Source organism: Dinoponera quadriceps, unplaced genomic scaffold (genome assembly GCF_001313825.1).
Source record: "Dinoponera quadriceps isolate SergipeBrazil2010 unplaced genomic scaffold, ASM131382v1 scaffold1573, whole genome shotgun sequence".
NCBI classification, from domain to species: domain Eukaryota; kingdom Metazoa; phylum Arthropoda; class Insecta; order Hymenoptera; family Formicidae; genus Dinoponera; species Dinoponera quadriceps.
The window spans coordinates 153007-167029 of NW_014556062.1; the positions used below are offsets into that span (position 1 = coordinate 153007).

General features: G+C 34.8%; 1 protein-coding gene across 5 annotated transcripts in view; it reads left to right on the forward strand.

Moving 5' to 3' along the window:
• LOC106746575 (venom metalloproteinase 3) overlaps positions 1-14023 on the forward strand; it is a 62051-nt gene that overhangs the window by 41946 nt on the left and 6082 nt on the right. For all 5 annotated transcript variants that reach the window (XM_014623307.1, XM_014623309.1, XM_014623310.1 and 2 more), the window contains exons 7-13: positions 2714-2912; positions 3002-3131; positions 3484-3613; positions 4324-4466; positions 8907-8962; positions 12793-12919; positions 13102-13266. In XM_014623307.1, the coding sequence (XP_014478793.1) occupies positions 2714-2912; positions 3002-3131; positions 3484-3613; positions 4324-4466; positions 8907-8962; positions 12793-12919; positions 13102-13266 (950 nt within the window). The remainder of the gene's footprint in view (positions 1-2713; positions 2913-3001; positions 3132-3483; positions 3614-4323; positions 4467-8906; positions 8963-12792; positions 12920-13101; positions 13267-14023) is intronic.

Consider the following 14023-nt stretch of genomic DNA (forward strand, 5'->3'; position numbering starts at 1 on the left):
TATATATATATATATTCAATATAACAAATATGAAATGTATATATATATTTACCTCAACTCTGCATTTCAAATTAACATTTAGTATTTAAATAGTGAAATGAATATGCAGGAGCGTAATTTTGCTCGATAAATACTCAATTTAGAGTGGCGTTTTAATGCAACTATTGAAAATACTATTGGACCTTACAGCCTTCTTAAAAATTACACACGCATTTACGCAAATTTCGCCAACGAAATATTACTTGTGAATACAATCGCGAAATGATATAAACACTACGCAAATGAATATGTAAGTATCACAATGCGCGTTCCACCCCATAGAAGTTGCGAAAATGAATCACTTGGAGACTCGTGAGACTTTTCATCTATTTGCGCAAGGATTCGATCGAGTAACGATAAGATCAATCGCGCGTAACTCTAACTGGATGTCGTCGTGTGGGAGTCCTCGTTAAAATTTTAACTAATGCGAAATCATAATGTTGTCTATACGGTTTCGCGCATAACATAGCTTGGTTATATAACGCACGATAAAAGCATTGTTCTGAGTGACCCCGTGTATCCTGACCTTTCGCTTTCACTCCCCCTACTTCGATTTGACCGGTGCACCGTTCAAACCGCAAATCACAGCTCGATCGTGTCTGTGTCGGAAATACGCGCGCGTTCAAATAATTCGCAACGCTACGAAACCTTGTTCGGAACCTGCGATAGAAACGTTCGGTTTAACGCGCGTCTCAACCTGATATGCATAATTCATATATCCCAATGTAGATCAGCGTGTGGTTAAAGTGCGATACGAGTCAAGATTTACAAATACGCGAGCAGTCTGATAATTACAGTGTCAATTAACACATTACAGTGTCAATTACAGTGTCAATAATTATATAACGTCTATTGTCATTATCATTATTATTATTATGCGATATTTTGATCACACAAACACGCATATGTTGGAGAATAGCCGAAAACCACCGAATTTTCCGAATTTTATTAAATCGTAAAGTAAAGTTTTCGACGCGAAATCAAAAGTTCTTAAAGTGATGATCGATTTCACGTCGTATAATTACTCTCTAAATGTCTTGAAGTGAAATTTCATTCGAAAAATACGTGGAAAAAGAATTTGGTAATAAGTATTAAAATTTGATGAATTATTTGCCAACTAAATATGGTCATTAGGAGCCTCTACACGGATGTTATAGTGCAATATTACAAGTGATTTTTGATAATGCACGGGTTTCAGTGCGATAGTATTATATACAATATCCGAGAGGACTACCGAATTATTCAAGAGATATTGAACAGTTGTTGTGGTATTTACCATCTCCGACACAAATTCTTTGCAGCACAGTAATGTTTACCTGATCGGATTAAAATAAGGTGAAAAGAACGAAGAACGCGCTACGTTCCGACTTCCATGGAAATTTATAGGATTCGTGTCGAAGATAATAAATATCACGATATGGTCCAGTTTGCGGTTTGTATTTGCGAGTGAATAAACTTTCAGAAATCAAAACAAATGAACTTTTACCAACATAAGAGAATGCAATACTAAAAAATTAATAAAGAGTTCTGAATAAATTCTCAGAGCTCTATGAGAATAAAATAAACAATTCTTGTCTCTTACTATTTTTCTATAAAGTTGATAGAATTCGAGTAAAAAGTTATTGAAGAACCAATAACTTTGCAGTTATTTCTCTAAATATCTTAAAAAATAGAAATCGTATGAAAATATTTTTCAAATAAAAGTTTATTTTTTTACGTAGAATAAGATTCCATAATAAAAAATATAGGTTTCCATTTGAAAAACAAAGTTGACTTTGAAATGGCTTTGAAAACGCCCACGCATTAAAAAACTAATAATGCCACTTTGATCGCCTCTCAAAATCATGGAACACGTGTTTCAGCTTTTTTTTAAATTCGTTTTGTTAACTTAAATGGTACAGCCTATGCACGGTTTTAAAATTGGAGCAGTATCGGTCCCCAACCGGTTTTTGATTCTCAGCCCAGTATTGGCATAATATCCAAATGATAAGATCATCCCAACGTTACGTGCCAATGTCGATACGACACTGTCGTTGAGTTGGCTAACCGTGTTTAAGTCAATATTGGACAGTGGTTTTTTGTGGGCGATACCTCCAGTGTGCCCGCTGGCTAAGTCTGAACGCGACGTGTTGCTTTTCGCGGATGGCACTTCCGGTGCCCAGACAAGACTTGTCTGAGCCGACATCGCGTCGCGACCGAATAATCGACAGCCGATTTGCCAATGATATTGTCGACCCGAAAGTCGGACATCGGGCAAAAATCGACAAATCGTACCAGGGTTTCTTCCTTACTCATCTTCCGTCCCTTACTTCCTCATTCTTTGCTCTATTACTGTACAAAAAAGATGGCGACTTTCGATATATCGAAATCAATACCGCTTCTCTATTTATATCTATGACTCTGAGTGAGTTCGATGTATTCCACTGTCACGAGAATAAATTCACTCGAATCCATTGAAACATTCACTCGTACTGAATTAGAATCCACTCTGAGCTCAAGTGAAACGTTCACTTTTGCGATTTCGAGTGGCGATATTTCACTGTCATTTTGAGCGAAAATCCGCCACTTTTCGTTTATTTTAAGCGAATCCATTCCAAGAAATTTCAAGAGTACATTTGTCGGTTTAAAATTTGACTCTGGTTCCGTTAAAAAAGTGCGACGCTTTTCTCTTCAGGATGGAACTATTGGTTCAGAATTAGTTATTCGGCCACTGCCAGAACGGGTTCTGCAAGAGGTCGTGAATAAAGCGCCGGCTCTTCGGGAACCCACATTACTGCCCAATCTCACTGAAAGCGAGGACTTGAAACGCACGAGTCACCACATTGTTTTCAAAAAGGTGGATCGACCAGTCGGTGACGAGTACAGCGATTTTTGTGAGTGTGCACTATATATGTCGGAACAATACGATATGTGGGGTGACGGGTAAAACTATGCACTCTCTTACGCGATACAAATATTTCAGCGCTCATGGAACCCGATCACTTAGCCAAGAGATATAGAATCAAGCGTTCTACCAATAATAGGTCGAGGCGCGAAGCACCATACGTCATTTACCCGGAAATCCTTTGTATCGTAGATTACGATGGGTACAGGTGAGCGGACTATAATATGTGTAACACGTAGATATATCATATAAAGATAGTATCTCAAACTGATAAAAATAATTTTTGATTTTATTATTTTTACTATATTAAACATTCACATTTTTTTCTAGGCTTTCTATCATATGTGATATTATTTTCACGTTTCTCTTACCTCTTCTAACGCTTTCTCCCGTAATGGTTATACCGTAATGGTTATAGGTTGTTCTTTGTGATGCAAATTATTAGTGTTTGCATTAGCATTGTTAGCATTCGCAATTTTTCTCGTTATATGTAATTTCGCCATAACATTTATCATTCTTAGCACATACTTAGTTGAACGAACGCGATTTTCTTGTTCCAGATTGCACGGCGGCGATAACGTGCAGATAAAGAGATATTTCGTGTCCTTTTGGAACGGAGTGGATCTCAGGTACAAATTACTGAAGGGTCCAAAAATACGTATCAGTATAGCAGGAATAATCATTTCACGGGTAAGAGATAAACATGTAATTGTTTTCGATTGTGATGCATCGGTATATTCGTTCTTTTTTTTGTAAATTTTCGACCTAAATTTCGACTCCGAGTATTTTATTCTCGTTAAGCGAGTGTTAGTATGGGATATATCGGATTAGCGATATATTATATATTTCCAAGTGTTTCAAATCATTTATGTTACAAGAAGGTTTCCCATTTTAACGAATGTTTGACCAACTTATATGAGGATAAGTAGATATTTAATAATCATTTTCTTAGTCTATATAGGATTTTCTTAGTTTATATAGGATAAGTAGATATTTAATAATCGTTTTCTTAGTCTATGTAGGATGTTTCTTAAGTTTTGTCTAATATTTTAGCTATAATTTTCGCTCAGCGTGCATTTTAACGGGATAATGAACTGTTATTAATTTTTCTTCGACTGCGTAGATCTTTCGATAAATCAGAAAGGATTAGTTTTATAGTTGTATATAATATTATATAAAACTATATAGAGTATAGGCCATCTTATATTTAACAATTGGTAATTTTGTTGCTATCATCAATATTATTAGCATTTCTACATAAGACCTTCTCTCGAAGCATGAGGAAGTCATAATCTCCTAAAGAAAGTATACGTCAGGGCAAAAGAAAAAAAATTGGCAGCCGACAGGAAATGCGGTAGCAATGAGATATCTTGTGTAAACTAAAATCGCGTTATACTCAGGGACGGGACGCAACGCCTTACTTAGAAAGGAATCGCGTGGGAAGAGACGCAATCGACTCGGCAGCCGCTCTGACTGACATGGGCAAATATCTTTTCCGGGAGAGGAGACTTCCTGTATACGACATCGCCGTTGCCGTTACAAAGTAAGAGTGTCCGATCTACAAAGAAACGTGCGCGACTTTAATGAGTCGCGGGAGTGCCCGCGCGGCATATAATGACACAATTTTCTGATAATCTAAATTTACCATTTAATATTTCAACAAATAGAATCGAACCGATTTTTCTATCCTAACGATAAAAAGTACGAAAGGTTTATAAAAAAATTTTTATATATTTTAGTTTAATTTTCCGTTAGATATATGGTAAAATGGAGTAGCAGATATTCGTTGCATTCGCACTTATATTGCACTTACATTTATATTAAATCTATATGTGCACAGAAAAAAGTACCAAATTCAAGTAAATAATTACTCCAATACTTTTTAGCAACATTTTATTTGGATCGAGTAAATATATATTTTGCTTGGATCGAGTAAATATTATTTGATCCAGATAAAAGTATTTGTTAAGGAGTATTGGAGTAATTATTTACTTGAATCTAGTACTTTTTTCTGTGTATAAAAAAATACAAAAAGAATTGCGTAATTGTGTCAGTGTTTATGTAATAACGTTTTGAGGATCTGTACATCGATGATTATCACGTTCGTCGTCGATTTTGGCATCTTCTTAATATTGTAGTGATGAATCTCAATACAATTCAATTTCGCGTAGGGGAGACTGGATCTGGAAGTCACATGAGTCGGAAGTCACAAAGCTTAAATCTCACATAATAAATACAGGAAAATATTCTTTTTTATATTAGCTAAATCGGGAAGTTCCGTTCGTTTTTTTGCAAAAAGTATGATTTTATTTATAAAGATCGTGACCGCACCGTTTCTTCTTCTTGTGTTACAACTAATACCACTTATTATAAACATTATGATCTATTCTGATGATTTCATACTCTCGATTTTTATCCCGCAAAACAGGTATGATATGTGCCGTCGTAGGAAAGGCGGCCGCTGCACTAAGGGAACTGCCGGTATGGTTTATTACATAGATCACGCTTCTTTATATTGTTACCTTTTTTATTACTTATATTTATATAAACTATATTTTTTTTATTGTAGCATCCGCGCTAGCTTGTATATAATTGACGGTATTGACGGAATAGTAATGGTAACATAGTCTAACAGGTACAGCGTTGTTAAGGGAGTTCAAGTCTCGAGGAAGATATTCCTTTCTAGAACAATACATGAGAATCGGCATTTGTGACGCGTGACGTGCAAGCAACTCGCAATTCAATTGCTCCGTAGTAATATACATTAGAAAGAATGAAGAAGTAAGGATATCTTTCTTGCATGATCCTATATGATACACAAGGGGCGACCAATGGAACTGAGAGACTTGTAATTGCCCGTTCACGCAAGAGACAATGCATTTGCAATTCACCAGAGCTTTTTACGCACACTCGAATGAGGAGCGAATGAACGGGTTACAATGGGTTAATATGGTTTCACTAATCTCACCAATCTTACCAATTAATAACGCGCGCTTCACGGCCATTTGCATCGTTGTTGTTACGCCGGTTGATCGCACTGATCACGGCAATTCGATCTTATACGTGGAAACGCATCCAGCAGATCTGCAAACATGGAATATATCACCGATCGTATGACCCGCACACAAGGTGCAAAATTCATAAAATTATATTAATATAACTAATAAAGAAACACCGCGAATCAGTGTTACACAATTATAAGTAAAATTGTAAGCCACTACTTGACAAACGACGGTACTACCACATGCACAACATATCTGTGTAGCTAAATGAATCTCTCCGAGATTCATGTGGCTTGTGAAGTGAAGTGAACCAAGTCGATCGAACGATATGGTAGTACCGTCGTTTGTCCAGTGATAAGGGCTCAATTTATTCACGATTGTAATAACTGCCGCGAAAGGAGAACCCGAACTCTTTGATTTGAGTAAACTTTTATGAGTATGTAGAAGGAGTCAAGATATAAATAATACACGGTATGTTTCATTCGTATCCTATCGCCCTTTAAAGATTTTTATTTAAATTATTTATTTTATTTTATTTTATTTTATTTTATTTTATTGAAAGATAAACCTGTAATGTATACATGATACAAGAATTAATGGAACTAACGATGCACAACGGAAATTTCAATAATCTTTACCATATCATTTCCGAAATATTTAAGAAAGAAATTGGAAAAAAATTTTTTTCTAAGAAAATATTTTAGAAGAATTCTTTTAAATTTCTGTCACTTTGTAATCACGTTGATTTAACATTGAACTTTCATTATAAACATTTTTCTCTATCTCTTGTAGTTTGAGTTATATCAAAAGTGCGAAAATGTGAAAGCGCCTTTTTGAATTTGAAATCAAAAACTATATCTTTAAAAGGCAACCTATACGGGTATATTGTTGATGAACAATAGTTCTTCAATAGTATGCCAGTATTTTCCGTAATTATTTTCCATACGGGAATAAGTATAAGTATTATTTATATTTTGAGTTACTCCACACGCCCACAAAAGTTCATTTAAATCGGAGAGTTCGAGTTCCCGGTGTTTCTTTAGTAAGTTATATTACCATAAGGATGTCAGACGCAAAGCGTACTAAACCATGTAAAACGTACACAATAGACCAAATTAAGAAATAGAAGCGATATCGTTTTGTAAAATACTACATAAAATTTCGAATTATTAACGGAAAATAGTACGGAATATTATTAACGGAAATGGCGATGCATCCACTACATTGCGCGTGCTGATTCGTCTATTTTCGTTAATAACTCGAAATTTCACGTAATATTTTACCAAATGATATTGATCCTATTTTTCAGTTTAATTTATTGTATACATGTTGTATACATTTTGGCACGCCTCATGTCGGACATTTTATGCAGGGTATCCCACCTAGTTGAGCACCTTGAATATTTCTTAAATTAAGCAAAATAGGAAGAAACGTTTCAAACAAATGTTGTAAGGTCTTGAGGGGTATAAAGTACTGACCTTAACTTCGTTGCATAGTTAATAATTTAAGGTCATTTCAAAGTCAACTTCATTTTTTTAAATAGAATCGTATAATTTTTGTTAACATAGATCTATTTCTTTATTCACTCTTCGTGTAAAAGTAGGGTGAAATTATCGAAAAATTAATACTTTTCCAAATATTTTTTTTTTATTCTGATATTTTTCAGCACAAAATATGAAATATAATATGAAAAGTATTCACTTTTCTATAACATTACTAAAATACTTTTCTTCATAATATAACAAAAATCAGTTACTAATATTAATTACTATATATTGGTGTATCGATGCATTTGAAAAATGCAATGAATTTTTTTAAGATTCTTTTATGTTTGCTTACAGCGAACAATTCCACTTGTCATTCTACGTACAAAAGTGTTAAGACGATATTATCAAAAAATGAATTCTTCATGAGAATTTCTTCATTTCATATCTTGTACTGAAAAATATCAGAATGAAAAGTAAAATATCTCGAGAAAAAACAGGGAACATTTCTTTCTATTTTGCTTAGTTTAAGAAATATTCAAAATGTTCAAGTTAAGTGAAACATCCTAAATAGTAGCAAGAGAGAGAATCTTCACATGTGGAATTCACGTGTATATTTACAAACAAGTACCACATACACGCGCGACACACATATGCTTCCGCAATACGTGACTTTTCGAAACTGCCTTCGGAAAAAAGAGTTCCTTTATTTTGCGAAAAGAATTTGCGATAAAGCTTGAAACCGATATAATTTCGATATGTTCAAGTTCCGACGCGAAAGCGTCTCACATGTTGAAATTTTGCCGTTACGGCAACGATCATGTTCGCGTGTTTACGGCATCAAAATTTTATTTCTCAACGAAGTTATACCGCTTTCAATATCTGATTTGTGACGTTCGCTTCGCGGGTGTCTGCTTTCTATTATACACACAGACATGCACGTTTTTCTGGTTGATTTAAAATTGTCTGACATCTTTGAAATAGCTTTTCACACCAATCTCAGAAATAACTTTCGATTCAAGTCGTTTCTCTCCATCACGTGCGAATTTTTCTTGCAAATTAGGAACAACGAAGTTATTTCCGGAATGACTACGAAGAAATGGATCGGCGCAGTCGGTCACTGTAAGGACATCGCTTGAATTTATATTAAGATGCAGGGTAGTGTTATACATTTCCTTTTTTTCTTTTTCTTTTTTGTATAGCGGTTATTATCCCCTTTGAGAAGATTTTTATATTATTAATGTTTTGTGATTCCTTAGACACCCAGTGAGCTGCTTAGAAATTGTTTCGGACTAGTTCGAGTCGGTCATTACGACTCAGCGATTTCACGCATATTTATTCTTACCTGTTTTTGTTGTTGTCCTATATTCGTAAAAGGATTAATCCGAACGACGGAATTCCATCGTTTCTGTCTGTCTGTCTGTCCCGTGACCAAGTCGGATCGTATACTGAATATGATTTAACATGATAAAGAGAATTTTTGTTGTTGCATTGCAGATTAGATATGTGCAGGAGGCAATACGCGAATGACGTGTGCAATAGAGGAACCGCAGGTACGTTCTTTCGGATTCAGCAGAAAGGCAAATCTGGTTTTCTAGCTTCCCCAATTTTTTTTAAGTCACGCACATGCGCACCGCCTTGCCATGTTTCAATTTCTAGATCTCCGATCGCAAGTCGATACGATAGTGGATTAAGTGAAGAGAAGCTTGTCGGTCGAGCAAATCAGACGAGATCTTTAATGAACAATTTTTCTTCCATGCGACGGAAGAGCTTGCCGTAAAATTCGCGAGACTCGAGGAATCAGAACGAATATGTTAGACTTACATTCGCGTCATATTCTATTCTTTTCCATAATTCGTAATGTTGAAATTAATTAATTGAAATCACTCGAAGCGAGCCTGTTCTCTTATGTGCACTTTATTTTATGTGCCTTTCAATATAATCTCTTCTAACGCCTCGTGTTCTTTCTTCTCTACGGTGAAATGATTTCTTGCGTCGCACGCGTCACACAGATTACAACTCGTAATGAGAATGCGTTGACGACTCGCAATCCGTAAAAGCAATTGCCTCTCTCGGACTCTGCTGTTCCCTTGCACAGTTGCTTCAATCTTTTACTTCTTTGTGTGTTTACGTCTGTTGTACATGTGTGCTAGGTTTCAATATCCTCACAGTGGCGGATCAAAAAGCGTGTTTGTGCTCTTCGAATTGTGGTAAAAATTATAATGAAAATCCAAATTATCGTTGGTAGACGGTTGACTTGCAAATTTGCCGAATTTCCGATATCGATATCCTGAAAATACGTCCCATTTTATGTTTTCATTATAATCCGCCACTGTATCTACATGACTGTTGCTATCTTCGCAATTATGTACATACTGTTATTTCACAGTCTTATATACGCCGAAATCGTTCTCAAAGATCGATAACACACTTCGTAGCCTAAACTGTCGTGGCGAGAAAAAGATACACGTTGCCCAAAATTCCTACAAAATTTAACTCCGTCTTGTCTCTCTATCTCTCTTTCCTTGTTTCTATTTCCTTTCTCGTTTTTTTTTTTTTTATTTTATTCTCTCTACATTGCCTGCGCTCTTTGTTTCGTATCTTTTCTGAATGATTCACGACTCTTGTTATCTTTTCGGCTGCATTACTGTCATGGATCGTGGCTTGGTAAGTCTTTGAAATCACACCAACTCTAAGTACGTCAAAAGACATCTCCTGTCGTCGTTTGATATCAAATCAGAATAACAATAAAGGGAGGGAAGGGAAGGGGAATCCTAATCCGTTAATCGGCCGACTCGCCATGCAAACGTCTCGAAATTTATTATTTTACGGTATCTGATATCTCAGCTAACTCTCTCATTAACCATCAGACGATGTATTAATGCCGGATGCATGCCGACTATCGATGATTAATTGTCCTAACATTTACTCGTGCGAATTAATATACCGTTGATCTTCGGTTTACCGTAGTCGAGTCCGTTAAGTCCACGTCTGTTTTCGCATAATTTTCTATACATCTTTCTGTATGACTGTATGAAATTCTCGACGTATGAAACACTTTAAGAGTAAACTCCTCATTTTGATTTTAGTTAAAATACATGAAGGTTCATTAATCTTGTCAAAAGTTCATTAATCTTGTCGACACACACGCGGAAAATGCCGGAAAATATAAATTCATGAACCGAAAAGTACTAATAATCTGGCCCAGCTAGGATATACCATAGTGAGGTTTTAGATTGTTGAGTTTAGATGATGACTGGAAAGTTCTCACCCAACATATTCCCCTGACATCTCTCCAAGAGATTATCATTTGTATATCTATTTTGGAATGTGGCAAACGTCATGCGACAACAAGACGTCAATAACCGAAAGTCTCTGGAAGATACACTATCTACATATTTTGCGCCTAAGTCACCACAATTTTATAGGAAAGATATCCATGATCTCATTGTACGATGGCAGAAGGTCGCATGTAATGGAGTCTTTTTTCATGTGTAATGATGATTGTGCAATTAAACACGTTTTCTTTCATCTAAAAAATAAGAAAAAATGACAAAATTTTCCGTGGGATCTGGTACATATATAAACTTGCTCAAATACTCGAACATTCTGACATTATTATATATGCTACAATGCATGCATATGCGGAAAAAATAACTTAGTTCCTGCAACAGAATAGGAACCAAATGAAACTTAGCGACAAGAAGTAATATCTCTGTTACCGCGATTAAGAATATTCATGTGAATATTTAACTGCATTAAGACTCGGTTGAGACTGAGAACAACTGACTGAATATCCTAGTAGCATACTTCATTGGCCAACGTTGAGCCAATGTCACGCCAATGAAATGTGCTACTAGTAGGAACCTCATATAGAAATTTTTCCTACAACAAATTTTTGTCTGGTTCTTAAGTATCAACAAATTCAGTACAACGAAATTGTTTTTTCCATGTACAAGAACAATCAAAACTCAATACAATTTACGTCGTCGTTCACTCCAAAAAGAATTCTTATACTTATGGGATATATTTAAAATGTCAAAGAAATTTCAAAAAAGTACGGATAATTTAGAGAGCAAAGAAACTACACAGAACTAATTTTTTCCAAGTAATATGGATTTTTTCAATGGCTTTGAAACACACGTGAAATCAAATTCCAAAATTGAATTCATCTTTCCTACAAAGTATGCATTGTTCTAATGCTAAATAAAAAATTTGAGAGATTAATTAAATTATATATAGATATTAATATATCAATGATAAAAAAATTTTAATTAGAATTACAAAGTTACGTAAATTATTATAATTTGCAGTTGGCTTGAATAGATTTATTTATTATTACATATATTTATTTGTGTAATAGCTCTTTCGCAAATGATTGCAAGCAATACAACGCGATTATCACGGTTACAACTGCCCATCGTTATCTGAAATGCAACGAAATTTCTTTCTGCTGTTATCATAGACGCTCATACACAATAGTATTATGTGTTACACAATAGTTACTACTCACGATAAAATTTTTCCTTTACTAATATTAGAAATAACGAGTAGTCTAAATTGCAACAACGAAAACACATATGTCAATAAAGACATTTTTTACTCTTTGATATTTTCTTATACGTATAATAAATTTGTATTTCGTTCGGTTAAAAAATATATCTGATCAGATTATTCGTTTATTGCTGTCACGTGTAAATTTTGGCTTTAGCATAAATATATCCCAGTTACGCAAATTTAGTAAATTATACTATTAATATGGTATATTATTCAATTAAAATATTCTTGCGTGCAGTTTGCTTCTTCATAAACAGACGAGAACTTTAATGGAGCCCCCGATGCGGTAAATGGAAGATTAAATTCATGCGACTTCACGTCTAATAATAACAAAATATAATAATATCAGTGGTAAATTAACAACAGGCGCATTTACATTCTGAACGCAAACAGAGTGTGAGAAGTGCAATTGATAAAATCGATCGTACGTGCGATTGAAAGTTCATCGTCAAGAATAATTATGCTGAGAGAAAAATGTTTGGTGTGTGCAACTATAATCGCATAAGTAAAAAAAATATATATTTGAGGGAATAATTGTTCCTATTAGAGTTACTATTCATAGTGATAGCGATAATGACCTTACATATATATTACTACTACTGTTTTGTAAATTAAAACCAGAAGGTGATTGCAACTTCAATGGGATTTCTCTCAGTGTGAATTCATGGTGTAAATGCGCTTCGGCATATCGCTATACAGGTTACTAATTTAACGAAACAGCTTGTTCGATGCCGACAGCCTCGGTAATAACGAATCAGCGCTCTATTTAATGTACGAATACTAGGAAGGTAAATGCGAGATGTGCTGAGGATCTTTGTTTGCACAGGATTCGCGTACGTCGGTGGAGCATGCGTCGTGAATAAACGTCTCGAAAAGGTCAATTCGGTCGCTATCATCGAAGATACCGGCGGATTTAGCGGCATCATCGTCGCTGCCCACGAAGTGGGTCATTTGTAAGTGCCTAGAATTTTTTTCCGCTAATTTTACTTAACGCTTGCTACCAGCGTCACACATAATGTACCGATCTCTCACTTCGAGTTCATCTTTACTCAACATTTCCAATTCTACTAACACTTACGTCGTAAGTGGAATATTTTAGACGAAATTAATATTGCGTATGTTCTATTAATCGTAGGTTGGGTGCCGTTCACGACGGTTCACCTCCGCCCAGTTACTTAGGTGGACCGGGTGCTGAAAAGTGTCGTTGGGAAGACGGATATATCATGAGCGATCTTAGACACACCGAGAAAGGTTTCAAGTGGTCTCACTGTAGTGTGTCCTCCTTCCATCATTTTTTAAAGTAGGTAATCATTGCAGAACGTTAACACATTCCGTGGATCCAACGGTGGCCTAGGCTGAATTTTCTTTAAGGAGATTTAATATTTTGGCTATAAGACGAAGCATAATCATGAGATACTTCAATTATTATTATGTTGCTTGACAAATCAAATTTCAATACATGTTTTCTAAATTTCTTGGAATGAAATTTTGATTGAAAAATAGAGTGATCACCGAGTCACTTGGACTCGACTGATTTCTCACTCGTATAAAGTAAATTCTCCATTCCGAATCGTCGAATGAATATTTTTATTCAAAATTAAAAAGCGAATCTGATATAATTTTATATATAAATAAGTTATCTTAATTATTAATAATTAAATATTAATATAATAATTATAAGTAAATATAAATTACGATATAAATAGAAAGCAGCGAAATTAAATTCGATATATCGAACGTTCACAATTTTTTTTGCATGGTGATATTTAGAGCAAGTAAGATAGAGAAGGAAGATAAGTAAGGAAGAAGGATTAGATTGTAAGCGACTCAAATCTTAATAATTAATCTAACAAGGGAACGCTCGGAACTGACCCTAATCGATTTTTATGGGATTGGAATATGTTGTAGAGCATCAAAAAATATTAGACTATTAAAAAATATTAGACCCATATATATTTTTTATACATACATATATATATATATTTTTTTTCATTGTTTGATAATGGGAACGCTAAGGTCTAAGCAAATTTTAAACATATTAAAAATAAATTAACTTG